At 41.6% G+C, this 14,761-nt stretch overlaps 1 protein-coding gene across 18 annotated transcripts in view; it reads right to left on the bottom strand.

Moving 5' to 3' along the window:
* The window catches only part of ptprk (protein tyrosine phosphatase receptor type K), a 117,739-nt gene extending 105,288 nt beyond the window's left edge, over positions 1-12,451 (bottom strand). For 9 of the 18 annotated variants that reach the window (XM_037086220.1, XM_037086229.1, XM_037086228.1 and 6 more), the window contains exons 1-2: positions 12,093-12,450; positions 5,818-5,841 (exon numbers count right to left, since the gene is read on the bottom strand). In XM_037086220.1, coding sequence (XP_036942115.1) covers positions 5,818-5,841; positions 12,093-12,174 — 106 coding nt within the window. In that variant the 5' untranslated portion in view covers positions 12,175-12,450. Of the gene's footprint in view, positions 1-5,817; positions 5,842-12,092 lie in introns of all 18 variants that reach the window. The other 9 variants (XM_037086215.1, XM_037086218.1, XM_037086224.1 and 6 more) reach the window with 2 other exon arrangements.
* Positions 12,452-14,761: the final 2,310 nt, after the last annotated feature.

Genomic DNA, 14,761 nt, shown 5'->3' with positions numbered 1-14,761 from the left:
AGTGAATAATTGTTATGTTTTGTACGGTTCTGAGCAGTGCTCATAATGATCTGGGCAAAGTGCCACATATTTCAGCAGCATTTTAAATAGGATTTTGGTTGATGAATAATGTAATGGCATCCCTCCAATGGTTCTATAATATAATATTTTTTGGAAAATGTTATACCTTAAAGATTCAATTCTGTTTTCTTACTTGAGAACAGTCTATGTATAAAACATCTGTTTAAACTTAAGGGAAATGAGTCGTTAGGAACATCACTGCATCTGATGTGTTTAATTAGGACTTAGGACTCTATGCTGTTGACTGACTAGGTGAACCTAGATGACAGTTTGTTCATAGACAATTATTAAAAATTGCAGCATGTGTGACAAGACATGCTTGCAACTCTAAGAGTTTAAATGTTGCTTCACAGCTGCCTTTGCAATTACAATTTCCACCTTAAAATGAATCCGCACACTTTATCCCTGTAATACTACACCATTCAGTCTGGATTTGGAAGCACAAAATCCCACCCTTGATCTTGTTGTGGATCTTTGGTGGGGGAAACTGGAGAAATAGGGAGGAGAGGAGGTGGGGAAGGGGGGGGGGGGGGGAGTAGGAGTGGGACAAGGGAGGGGGCAGAAGGAGTACATGAAATGGGGGAGGGTTTGATAAACATTGTGTTGCTTAGTTTGGGTTACTGGGCCATAAATTCCAATGACAGGGAGGGAGAGGGACTGGATGAGGGGAGAAGAGGGGGGAGTACTGTGAGGAGAGGAGAGAGTTTGTTTGACTAAACTGACTGATTTCACTCGACTCCACCAGACACGTTGGAGTCTGCACAGTATCAACACTAGGAAGTGACTTCGTCCATGTGTGTCTACATGAAGTGTGCTGCACGAGACCGTATCAACATAGAAAAAATTCAAATACCTTCACAATAAAATTCTAACGGCTACCTCCCGATGAAATCCTCCCATGTCCTATTTTGGTGATTTTGTTGGTTTGCATTCTGCTGTACAGCTGCGTGTCCGTTGGGAATCTCACTGCATTGCCTTCTTATCACTTTCAGTGAAAAGGGAGACGCTGTTTGCACCTTTCAAAAAAAAACTTTCCAGTGTTCTAATCGGTACCGCAGGATTCATGGTCAGTGTTTTCCCACAAGGATTTATTCAGTGCCGCTCACTTAAAAACAGAAGTCCCTTGGAGAAATACGATCTCAGTAGGTGTCCTTACCCTACAATGTATGCAAACCGTGGAAAAACGATTGTTTAGTTCCCTGAATGAGTGGAAATAAATCTGACCAGCTGAATGTTTGGAGGCTGTTTTGAGGTTGCAAGGCCCTCTGTCAGTGGTAGCTGTTGGTGTTGCTGCATGTTTTAATTTCCAATGTAAGCCAGTAACATACTGTGATGTTTACACATCGTTTGTGACCTTTTGTTAATCCCTGAGAAGCATGCATTTCAGTTGTAATGACTCTTTCAAGACTAGCAGGCAGTAATGCTGTTTAGTAAGGCTTTCATTATGGGTTCAATTAAATTAAATTCCTGTTGGGGATGAGAACAAGGACTGAAGATTTTGCACCCTGGCTTTTCCATTAGACTACTGCTAGTAAGAAAAGGAGGAGAACTAAAGCAACTCACTTTTAACATACAAACTGGAATGTGAGTATTGGTATAAAGGTCCAAAAAACAGATGATGTTGAGTCTCATTCCAAACTTGTCAAATACAAACGATTTGCCAGGTCTGCGGATTGGTAGGTCAGGCCATTCCCCAACCCAAAGCTGCAGTAATTGAAGGGTTGGGAATGAGTCTCAAACATCAACTGTCTTACAAAATGGACCTATAAGATAGACTTGAATAAAGATGAATCTGCTGATTTCCCTTTCAGTCAGCGTTAACACCTTGTGCAACCAACATTTTGAAACCCAAAGACTTTAAACTTTTTCAACTTCCAGTGACACAAAACAGAAAAAATCTGACACTGGGGCTTTTTACTGGAATGTTTTTCGGCTCATCACAATTCATTGTATATCTATTTGGAAAACATCTCAAAAAAGCACTTCATATATGCTCTGATTAAACAATGCAATATTATAATATTTTTGACCAGATACATTTATACTGATACAGGTATCTGGTAGACTTTGCCTTAATAAATAACCAGTCATGTGGATATAATGACATTATAGTTGAGTTTTAATCTTCACTTTACTATAATGCAGCCTTTGAAACGGGAAAAGAGAAAACAAACTGAATCCAAGACGTTATTGTCTCATGTCAGGATAACAATATGGTATCTGTATATATTGCCCTGCGCTTAATATTGTAGGATGATAACTAACTTATATGGATACACAGTAATCTAATTTGTTGTCAGCTCATTTGTGATCATTCACTTAATTAAATGTTTCACCACTTTCATTTAATTTAATTTCCTTTCCCTCCCTTGGGATCAGCTTTCTGAAAGATATCAATACCAGTTAAGTATTAAGTTAAACATAATTGGAGGATGATGCTGATTTTTGATGGCTGAATGACGATCTTTATATATTAAGAAGCTACTTCTCACAGTTTTTTCAGATTGTATCTAAACAAATAAGGCTAGATATAGAACTAACTATTAACTCTATTACAGGCAGCGTTTCAGGGAATCAAGGCTGAGGAGGAACAACCAGAAAACTGACAGACAGATGTTCAACATTTAAGTGTCTGTCTCCCAGCCTCCCACACACGGCCTGTCTGTTACTGTGATTGACTTTAGGTGCGTCTACGCAACCGCTGTCAGGCTGACCATGTGTCTGCAGTCATCAAGTCATTTACAGACAGGACACACACACACACACACACACACACACACACACACACACACACTGGCTGGCTGGCACAAGGACAGACGAGGACGGCGGACAGACAGATAAAAAAGAGGAAAAAAAAACTGTGTAACATAATTTAGAGGGAAAAGATAGCTCTGGAATATCTGCTAGAAGATTTAAATCTCTGCTTACACAGACAGACAGAGCACCAGCATCGCAGTGATGTGAAGATACATGGTCGGGGGTGGAGATGATAATCTTAATGGACTGGTCATCTGTCTGTGAGCCCCTGATTCTCTCACACACACGCACACACACACACATACATAGAGGAGGGTTTAGATATCTCGAAAGCTTTCTACTGAAATCAGCTTAAAGAGCAGAGGAGAGTTATTGGAAAGGAATGTAAGAACAGTAAAAATAGTGTCAGGATATACATACTGAGGCTGAAAGTGACTGCAGCAGAATGACCTCTGGGATTTTGTCATGAGGCTACACATAGAGATCAGGAATGAGACTTGCTATGGTTTACTGCACAGAGATCGCTTATGGCTATGTGTGTGTGCGTGTGTGTGTGTGTGTGTGTGTGGTGCAACTTCATGACAGATGTCTTCTTAACTGGACTAATGGAAACCACTTCAGCCACTGCCCATAGCCACACATACACACACAGAGAAAAACACAGGACCCCTTCGGTCATGTCTATAAACCCAGTATACCTGAAGCTATCATGAAGATCTTTCATACACACACACTTCCACACACAGCTCTGTTGTCATATTTGCGAGAAAAACACCGCCTCAAGTACAGTTAAAAACAAAGAGCGTCTTTTTAAAGACAATTTGCCTCAGTGTTGAACAAATTCTGATGTCACTTTAAGAGACTTTCTAATCTTATTTTAAGTGTCTCTTAAAAAGCTTTGAAGGTGACAAAAATAGCCCCAACAAGGATGATACAAAACACACGCTTCCAAAAAGTCACACTTCCAGTGATCCTCCAACAAAAATTCTCCTTTTAAGGATAATTTTTAGGTAATTGCTGATAGTAGTGGAAGACAAGAGTGTAATGATATGTCAGAGGACACAGTTGAAGTGAGGACGCAGGGTTACACTTCAGCCAAGTGAGCCACCAGAATTCCCCAACACTCATGTACTTATGTCCTGAGTCACTTGGCTGGACCTCAGTATAATCAAACATTTGCTAAACATGGAAGGGTTTGGTTACAGTGACAAAAGGAAACTGGAGACTTACTGGAAGATCCCTACCCGGAGGCCGACACTAAGACTTAAGGATGAGCTCTTCACTCAAGTTCCTTGAATGCAACCTTTCCCACAGTGTGTTAATGTGAAAACTATAGTTTTAACAGCTAGATCTGTGCTATGAATTATTAATTTTAATATTTCACAACTAATCGATAAATCGTTTCTCGCTCTAGACTGAAAGGAAACATTCTTATTCTTAAAACTATATTTCAATATACAATCAAAGTACATGATCTTGATCTTTCTTTGGAGATTTGATGTATTCATGTACGCATTCAACTCAAGTTCAATTTTGTCTCTTTAAACTAGGTATCAATGGCAATAACTAGACAGTCACATTACAGTAAGACTACAAAACACAAGATAATTAATTTCTACCTTATCTACAAACTACTCACAGGGTGATAAAAGTTGTTGTCGTAGTAACAAACACATCCTGTCTGTGGGACTTGAGTTGAGTTGAGTGTAATCTACTGAGATTGGTGTGAGCTCATGTTGAACCTGCCAAAACCATTTTCAAGAACCTGTCCTGCCTAATACGAAGTGACAGTGTTTCTGCCTCGTTGGGCTTTCATTAGGTCTCGATTATTTTTGTATTTAATAATTTGTGTTTTGGAGCGAGGTATTCCAAAATCCTGTGTTTAACTCCCACACATATACAAAACAAATATCCGAACAGAAAAAAAAAGAAAAAATCAAATCATCTTCTATCAGTTTTTAAAGGATTAACGACAATGTGACCTTGTGCAAAATGAACTGAGGATTTTCACGGTCTTTGATTTTTTGTGAATTAAAATATAAACATCCCATTCGCTTTGATTTCGTCGCAGCAAAGCCTTGTGGGATACCAAACTCTTCGGTTACACACTGTTCACTCTGTACGTCCCCGTGGTGTATTTTTTTTTTTTTTTACCAACTTGTCACTTCCACAACAAAAAACAACTCCCTCATTAACATCCATCTGCTGTGAGGGTTTGTGAGAGGAAGAGAAGAAAGACGGAGGGGGGAGGAAAGATAGAGGCTATGTGCAAGACAGAAAGATGGGATGCTGAAGAGAAGAGAAGAGAAGAGAAGAGAAGAGAAGAGAAGAGAAGAGAAGAGAAGAGAAGAGAAGAGAAGAGAAGAGAAGAGAAGAGAAGAGAAGAGAAGAGGTGTTTTCAGCTCCTGCAGGAACAAAGTTACTCAGAACTCCTTTATTAAAGACCAGGCTCAGCTAAACAAACAGCACCTGGACACTTCAAACCGACCGACAGCTGTCTAACTACACAAAGACAGACGGAGACAGACAGGAGGGGAGACACTGAGACAAATGGCAAATAGACTAACTGACAGCCAGGCTGGCAGAGTCGCAGCGACGGACAACAGCAAATATTTAATGGATTCAATTAGGTTTGTCATTATACAAATTATTTCCAGGGAGAAAAATTGCTGCAGACAAGACCAGAAAGTTCTATAAAGCACTGAAACTATTCCTGAATAGAAGACTTCTGCTAAATGTCCGTACTCTACTTATCACAGGTTTAATAAGGTGTAAGAAATATTCCATGTTGAACTGGTGTGTCAAGGTGTGATTAGATGGTTAAAGACACGTCAGCTGAAAGATGGGATGACAAAACTTACAAGTATATCACTACACATTCAAAAAGGGAACTTCACGTGACAGTTAAGGTGACAACTGTGGAGTTAATGAACACGACACTACACGATGATGAGGATGACGGATGAAGCTCAGCTCTTGGCTGGTCACTTGTAAACTCACCCTTCTCGGCACGCCCCATGTGAGCTGCGTCCAATAGAAGCAAAGCAGAAAATAAGGAGACAGGATTAGATTGGAGAGCATGCACTGGTGTATAGTCAGAGAGAAGATCAGGATATATCTACAGGTCTAACCAGGGCAATACCTTCTTAGTTGAAGCTAAATCACTCAAATGATTGTTCAGATACTCTCAGGCACACTGTTTCTGCATTTACTTCAATATAAAACCTCCAGTACTTCTTTTTGGTACCAACCCGAGTGTCTCCACATACCAATTCAATTCACAATTTTTCTGCTTTTACAAAGCATTTTCTTTAGGCTCAGATATTGTGTGCTTGACTGTGTTTGAACAACATTATTAGAAATCAGGTTTTGTCTATTAAAAAGAAAAACAGGCAAAACATGCTGAAGAAAATAGCTTGGCCTAATTGCCTTGCCTAGATTGACAAGGTGCGATAACCGTCTCAGATTTCTCCAACAAGTTCTGGATGCTGCTAGAGGTTTTTCGTAGTGAAGACAAAATCAGGAAGTTGCAGAAAGACACAAAACCAATGTCTACCTCTTGCGTCAAGCATGAATCTGACTTTGATGTACAAATTCTGCTCAGTGGCGGCGACCAAATGAACCATCAGCTGCAGAGATCGCATACAGAACAGGTGTTCCCTCACACAAACTAAACATTTAGACCAACAGATGCCCAACCCCAACCTTTACCCTCTGCTCCACCTAAACCTAAAAATAATCGTTTTCCAAAGGCTGTTGTCACCTGCCGCTACTACTCTCAATCTCTTTCTCCTAACACACACACATGTATATTTATAGACATATATATACATATCATCATCGCCACACAGCAAACTGCACAACTGGTATTGAGGCTGCTCACATCTGTGTCTGTGCGAGGAGAGAGAGAGAGTGTGTATGTGCACTGCAATGTAATTAATCAGCAGCGAGTGTTGATTACTTAATCTGTCATTAGCCAACCGTGTGTGTAAGTGTGCGTGTGTGTGAGTGTGTATGAGAGGCAGCAGGGTGTTTCAAGGCCCCCTTGTACCGACAGCTGTGACCAGAGCCAAACAGGGCAGAGCAGAGATTGATGATACTGGACTAATACCATCATTCATCAGGGATGTGATATTTCAGGGATTTGGGATTTGTTTTGGACGTGCTGCCTCCCTTCATTTCCAACAGGACTTTAACACTTTCTTGGTTCACTTCCTGCTTGATGGTGGAGGATTTACACCCATCGTGTACCACTGTCTAAAGGTTAATCCTTTCAAGCTGCCTGTTTTTCAGTAAATCTTCAATTTGTGCATAAAATGCTGCAGTGGAAACAGCAGAAAACCCATGAAGAACATTTTAAGTATTCTGTATTAGCTTGCCGAAGTTTAAAAAGTTGAGATATGAGCTGATGGTAACAGATTTTTGAAATACACCCAGATGCTGCAGTACCTGCATCTGCTTCTCCACTTAATGCAAAGCATCAAGATCATGCTGCCAATCACTGTTTGTCTGTACTCAACCACAAAACTAAAACCTGAAGAATCAGAAAAGTGAGGGTCTGTGGCTGCATATGTTCCCCCCTCAGACACATTTATACAATTAAGAACTGCAATGATTAATATCTATAAATCAATAGGTAAATCAACAGAAATCATTTTTGATAATCGACTTACTGTTTTTGTGCGTTTTTCAAATTAAAATTCTCTATGTACAGCTTCTCTAGTGGGATTATTTTTATACTGCGGGGAAATTCTCTGGTTTGTATCATTGCCAGACGAATCCTTTTTGGTTTTTGGACTCTTTGTTGGCTGTGACAAGCAATCTTAAGATGTCTCCTTGGGTTTTTCAGTAAGTTGTGATGGACTCTTTTCACCAGTTTGCAGACTACGGCTATAATTAACCAATACTTTTACCATCAATTAACATACAGAAATTGTGAAAAATTTGCCCATTGCAATTTCCTAGAGCTCAAAATGACATTTGCAAATGTCTTATTTTGTTTGACTGAAAGTTCAAAACCCAAAAATATTCAGTATAATGTAAAGCAAGTGACAATTACAATGGAAAAGCTGGAGGTAGAGACATTCGGATTAATTATGATGGGAATTAACTGACTGCAGACTCATTTTACATTGACTAATGATAACACGTCTGAAGACAGTAAAAAATGTGGACCAGTTTTTCCCAAAGGCCAAGATGTCGTCCTTGAATGTCTTGTTTTGTCCACAACCCAATGATACTGTGTTTATCGTCAAGGAGGAGTAAAGAATCAAGAATATATTCAAGTTTTAGGACCTGGAATCTGATAATTTAGCTTTTTTTTCTCAAAAAACAACTCAAACTGATTGTGTCAATTAATAAACGACAACCAATCGCTTAACTGTTGCAGATGAGGTAATCCTTAGTCAATCTTAGGTGGGAGGCAGCAACTCAACTCCTGGTGTTTGATTAGTTATGTAATCATGACAGAGATAGCCGATAGAAACCTGCACCAAGCCGTTCTTTATTTCATCAAAATCTTCAAAAAATCTTCTTGACAGATGACAGTCTGTCTACCGGGAACTTTTCTTGTGACTTGCAGGGCATCCTGTTATACCATATTTGCACAGCATGATGTACGGAAACCTGAATTACAACCTGTGTCACTCACGTCGTGCTCTCCCTCTCAACTCTCTGAAAACAGCGAGGGGCTAAAAGGTTGCGGTGTCACTACGTGTCGCTAATCCAACACAAACCCTCAAATTCATTCATACGCACACACACACATGCGCGCAGTCTAATGAGGGATTAGCTAATGAATTCTCTCAACAGAATAATTACATTTTACATACACGCTTGTGTGCGCGCAGACTTCATCCCCAAACGACTGAAGAAATGAGCCAGTTCTTTCAAAGAGATGGGTTTTTATAAATCTATCATTAAATTGAAATACGCAGAAACAGATTGGCTCCGAGCAAAGCAGTGTTTGATTTGGAGAGAAGACATTAAGACGGATCTGAAGGACAGTGGACTGAAGCATTACTTTTAACGAGAAGATAAATAAAACAGCCTTTGATTTGACGCCATTTTACATGGCATGAGTAGAATGAGGAGGCCTCTTTTTTTCCACATGAATCCTGATGAGAGGCAAACATTTCACATGCTCATCTCTGTACCACTGTACTCCGGAGGGCTTAAAAGCATCGGCCTGCCTCTTTCTCTTTAAGTGACAGCAACGCACATGAGTTGACACACACATTTTGCTCCGCACACACACACACAGGACTTGACAGAGAAAGACACACACACACACACACACACCCTCCTGCCGTTTTCACAGTCTCTCGAGTGGAGGAGATGCCCACGGCCAAAAACCAATGGTTGCATTTCTTGTTTTTTTTCCCCGTCCTCCTCTCCTCTCCTCTTTCGTCACTCTCACTCTCTTTCTCTCGCCTTTCTTCGGGAAAACACACAATTTTTATTCCATCTCGCAAATGGAGCCGAAAAGTAATTATAATTAAACCAACTTGGTTCTAATGTTCAAAATACTGAAATAATTTAAAATTATAATTAAACCAGCTCAGATGTGGGGTTCAGTAGCAGCGGCAGCCCTCTAATTCGTCTGGAGACGCTAATGGAAAACAATTATTTCACTTCATTAAGATTAAAGACGCCTGGAATCTGTGTCACAGCTCGATCAGAGAGGAGACAGATTTAGAAAGTTGTCAAATTAACATAAACTCAGTTACTGAGTTCGTCAAGACGCGTCCACATTAATTGCGCCGACTGTAAATGATAGGCCGGAAAAAACAAAGAGCGTGATAAGAAGAGACAAGGGGGAGGAAGATTTGTGTAAATGCCATAATTTAAAGTTTGACTTTCTAAATGGAAACTAATATTTAGAGAAAAGACATCTTCAGACAAACTCAAAGTGACTTTGGGAAAATGTGGCGTTCGGCTTTAAATGCGCGATTCTTCATGTCCTTGCCAATGATTTCAGAGAGCAACGCAGCACGAAAAACACACATCTTCCCTGTGTCTCTCTGTGATTTCCTTCGTTATTGACTTCTGATCCAATAATCACCACTTTCCCTCGGCGTCACTCCACACTGGCTGTATAATGATCAGCCCATTAACCCTATCAGCCTCATCGGTTCAGTGATCAAACAAGATCTGCGCTGGTCTGCTCTCTCTTTGCACCAAACGCCAAAGTTTTGTCATGCTAAAGGGCAAGTTCCCTCCTCAAACTCTAATTTTTCATCAATTAGCATTCTCACTGTGTAAAGGAAAGGGCATATCAAATGACTAATTTCTCCCTCGAAATTCTGTCCTTTCATCACAATTAAAGAATCCTTTCCCGCACATCTGATCGGTTAATCACTGCTCCTTGCTTTTATTCAAAATCACCTTTTATTCTGCATTAACACTCAACAGCAAGCCCTCTTTTTAACCCTGTCGCCGCGCCGACGATGGCTCCCCTCCTGCTGTCTTCGGAGCAGCATCTCCTCACTAGTATTTACTTGCAAATTAACAGCACTCAGACTCCCAAAGAGGCCTCAAAGAAATTCCACACATTTGTTACCCAGAGGGCCAAATGGCCACATGGGAGGAGAGGAGGAGGAGGAGGAGGAGGAGGGCAATAAAACGTTCACAGATGAAGGGGTAATTAATGTGTGATTTTCTATGCAGGTCATCCACAGGCATGAGCAGAAAACGACACTTTTTTTCCAGCACTGAAATGCAGCATGAAGTGTCCTTTACTGAAGCCTTATAAGGTTTTTAATGTGACTTTGGAGGTCAGCTGTCTAACAGCTGTGAGAGTCTCTCTCTCTCTCTCTCTCTCTCTCTCTCTCTCTCTCTCTCTCTCTCTCTCTCTCTCTCTGTGAGTTCAGAGACGAACAACTGCCGAAATGCGGAAATAAAACGCGCAGCAGCCACGCAGTCATACACACACAGGTAGACAGAGTCCGAGAGCTGCAGAAAATGCAGGAGGACGACAAAGAGTATGCGGGATCAAAACTCATTTCTCGACTTCTGCACAGCTTTTGCACGATCGTCCCGGAGCGCATCAACCTGCCCCCCCGCGTGCAGAGTGCATACGTGTTTCTCTGTTTCTGCGATCTCTCAGCTGAAGTCTGGGAGGAAAAAGGCTTTCCAATGCATCTCAACAGGAGATACAAGAGTTTGGATGGTTTCAGTGGTCATGCACACGGTTGCTGCAACCATTGCGCCGGTTTACGTTTCGGAGAGCCCCGTAAAATCACCTCGATCACCAGCTTGCAATAAAAAAAAATTAATGAAATAAAAGTAACCGATCCACTTCATCTTCCCTCTTCACGGTGCAAGAAACAACATTCACTCCATCACACAGGCGACACGGGCTATATATCCCCCGACCATTAGGTTTTACTGCATGCGATCGCGATCGAAGTTGGGAGCAGACGGAGGGGGGAACATTTGGATTGCAAAGAGCCCGGAGTCGTCTTTACACAGAGGTACAGAGGTAATGGATAAAAAAAAGCACGCATCAAAGTAGAAAATGAGTCGGAAATAATTGCAGAGTGCTCCAAACAACATAAAGTGCAAGATCAGTGTAGTGAGGAGGCATCTTTAACGCAGTCAGAGTGGATATTATAGCTATTAAACGGTGGTTTACGTGCACGCCGTAACTTTTTCCACTCTCGTTTCACGGCTTGTCCGCGAGGCTGCACGGTGAACGACGTTTCTTCCACACTGTCACACACACACACACACACACACACACACAGGCTCCGCACTCCGCTTGTAACACACGCCAATGCAAAAGCTGCAAAACGTCGCTCGTTTAGTAAAAAAAAATAAAAATAATAATAATAATAATAATAATAATAATAATAATAATAAATAGTCAGTTGATGTGTGGTTCCCTGGTGCTCAAATCGAGAAACTCGTCAGGAATATTTACAACTTTGAGTTCGCAACCCCAGTCATTATGTCAGTGTCAGCCCGTTCGTACCTACATTCTTACAAAACAACAACAACAAACTTTAACAAAAAGCATGTCCTCTCCTCGAAACCTGCTCGTCTCGCATCCGAGGGTATCTAAATAAATAAATAAATAAATAAATAAAAACCAGCCCCAAAGCGATGAAACAAGCGCGACGGCACATTTTTCAACCAACTTTTCCTCCAGCAACCAAACACACCTGTCGGGGCGGAGGTGGGGTTCACACGAGTACAAAGATGGGGAAAGGCAAAGGGGGAGAAAAAAACACGTCCAAACTTTTCCCTCAACTGTCCGCCTTGCTCGTCCTTACCTGTCGGTATCTGACCGGAGACGTCTCCAACTGCCGACAGGAGAAACAGGAGTCCCGGGAGCACAGAGAAAAGTGTATCCATGTTTTCAAACGTGGCCGTGCGCTCGCAGTCCGGAACAGTTTCCCCCCCTCCCCGACCCCGAAAAGTTTTCTTTTTTTCTTCCTTTTTTTCCCTCCTCCCCTGCTGCTCCGTCCTCTTCTCCCCCGTCTTCGGGTCTCCTCTGGCTCTCTCTTCAGTGCGTTATTCCTCCTGTTGTCGGCGGTTCAGCCGCTCCATACTCTCCTTTCTCCGGGTTTCTGTCTTTTTCGCTTCCAGCGGGCTCTCTCGCGCGGACACCACACTTTGTTTCACGCGGAGGGAGTGAGGGAGCGCGAGGGAGGGAGAGCGAGAGCGAGAGAGAGAGAGAGAGTCAGAGGCAGGGAGAGCGAGAGCGAGCGCAGCGGGGAGAGTGTGTGACGTCACGAGGCGGGAGTTGATTGAATAAAAAATAAACAAAAAATAATAATTATAGTAGAGCGTATATTGACTTTTTTTTTTTTTTTTTTTAAAGCTACTGAACTTTTTCCTTCACCGCTACCATCCATGTACTGTTGATGGTGGAGTTTATTTGAAAAGGTCATATTCTGCTTCTTCTTTTTTTTTTTTTTTTTGCCTTTACTTTATTTTGTTATTTCGAATTTTTGTGTGTGTAAAAGGTCAGAGTTCAACTTAGCACTCTGAAAATTCCTGCACCAGTCTTGGCTGCGATGGTGGTTTGGTTTGTTCCGTGTGTGTTTCGGTATCAGAATCGGGTTTGAACATGTACAGATGTACCGTAGCCATGGTTATCAGTTGTGGCTGTGCTATTTTTGATCACACTACTTTGCTCAGCCTGACTCGCCTTACTCTGCTTCTGACTGGCAACATCCTGCTGGTTAATTGATTGGCTATGATCCTACCTTCTCAGTCAAGTTACATAGTGCAGAAACAAGTGAATGGGAGGTGGAGTGGCTGAGACAGAGACACCATTCACGCTATATTGAGACACTGTACCATCAAAACTATTTTGAAGCTGTTATTTTAAAGTGATAGTTCAGGTCTTTTCATGTGGGGTTGTATGAGGTACTTATCCGTACTCAGTGTGTTGCCAGCAGTGGATGACCGTCAGCTCTGCCCCTGTGGGGAGAAGCAGCTTGTGGTGCCAGCAGGAACCAGAGAATTGTACTGCTGTGAATCGAACCAGTAGCAAGCCATATTTAACCCACCTAAAAAGTATATATCCATGTTTTGAACATTTTTGGTGTATACGTGAATGGATATATATTTGTTTAGGCTGGACTTATTCAAGGTGGCTTAAAGACATATTTTGTGTTGTGACAGAGGCATGCTTTGGTTCTGGTTAGGTTTAGGCACAAAATATCTATCTTAGGGTTAGGAAAAGATCACATTTCGGCTGAAAATACCAGTTTTTGTTGCCACAATCGCAGCTGGAAATTGTCCCCGGGTCTCTCTAAAATATCCAGCGACGTCACGCTTACAGATGTTGATATGCCACAGCCTCCTCATCAAATCTTACCAGTGGTTTCATGCCTACAAACACTGAAACACAGTCTCTTGCTGCTGTCACTGGCTTAGCAGTCTCTCCACCACCGTCCCCTCCACCTCCTGATATAAAAGTCGGCTCATAAACATGGGATGTGAAGGCGAGCTTTACTACTTGATTCTCCGGTACCACATCGATAATGCTTCTTTTCAGCCACATCAGGCACCTGATTTCAGTGAAAAGAGCTCTAAAAAAACCATCTGTGCAATACCTGTTGGGCACCAAACAGCAGACAGACACAGTTAGGAACTGGCTGGTAAACATAACAGAGCATTTAGCAGCTCAAGAGCGATTTCCCTCGGGAGACACAAAACAGAGCTGCTTACATTTGCCAGGTGGCCGGAAACATGACTCCACTGTGAATGAATTCTGCTGGACGTGCAGGTAAGCAACTGTCTGAAAAAAATTTTGGGTAACCCTTTACATTATGGTACTTGTAATAAGTGTTAGTTGATGGGTAATAAGGCCTTTCAATGTCCAAGAAATAATAAAGATTAATTATATTGATAAAGACGTTAAAAGTGACAATAATAATAGCATCATAAACATGTTGCCAACCATGTTAACAAGCATTTTGTAAGGAATATGAGATCCTTATTGCCTATTAATGAACACTTATTGTAAGGACATAAAGCATAATTTTAAAGGTGATCATATATCAAAGTTGTGTTTGCCCCCTACTGTATTTCCGTTGCCCCCATGTGGCCACATAAAAGATGTTATTGCAGGCTGAAAGCGTGAAATGTGTGCCACAAACAGGAGCAACATTCTTTCCACCCCCGCTTCTGTTCAAAAACCCTTCTGACACCAAAAATATTTAAAATTCCTGGCACAGTCCAGGACCCCTTGTCCAGCTCTGGGCCCCCTAAACCATTCAGCCGCTCCCACCCACGGAGGCACCCCTGCTAATAAAGCATGTAGAATAGAATCAACCGGGACGCAAACGCTGCTTCTGAAGGATTCAAAGTAAAAAATGTGACGTTTCATCTGATAATAACGGTTGTGTTTATGTTAAAGTCTTGGAATTTATGTCATTTTCTGCACAGTAAAATTCAATAGGGACGCACCGGAGTTCAGGGAGAGGAA

This window comes from Acanthopagrus latus, chromosome 22 (assembly GCF_904848185.1).
Source record: "Acanthopagrus latus isolate v.2019 chromosome 22, fAcaLat1.1, whole genome shotgun sequence".
NCBI lineage: Eukaryota > Metazoa > Chordata > Actinopteri > Spariformes > Sparidae > Acanthopagrus > Acanthopagrus latus.
Note: the sequence above shows the minus strand (reverse complement) of the source record. Positions and strands in the feature narration are given on the sequence as shown.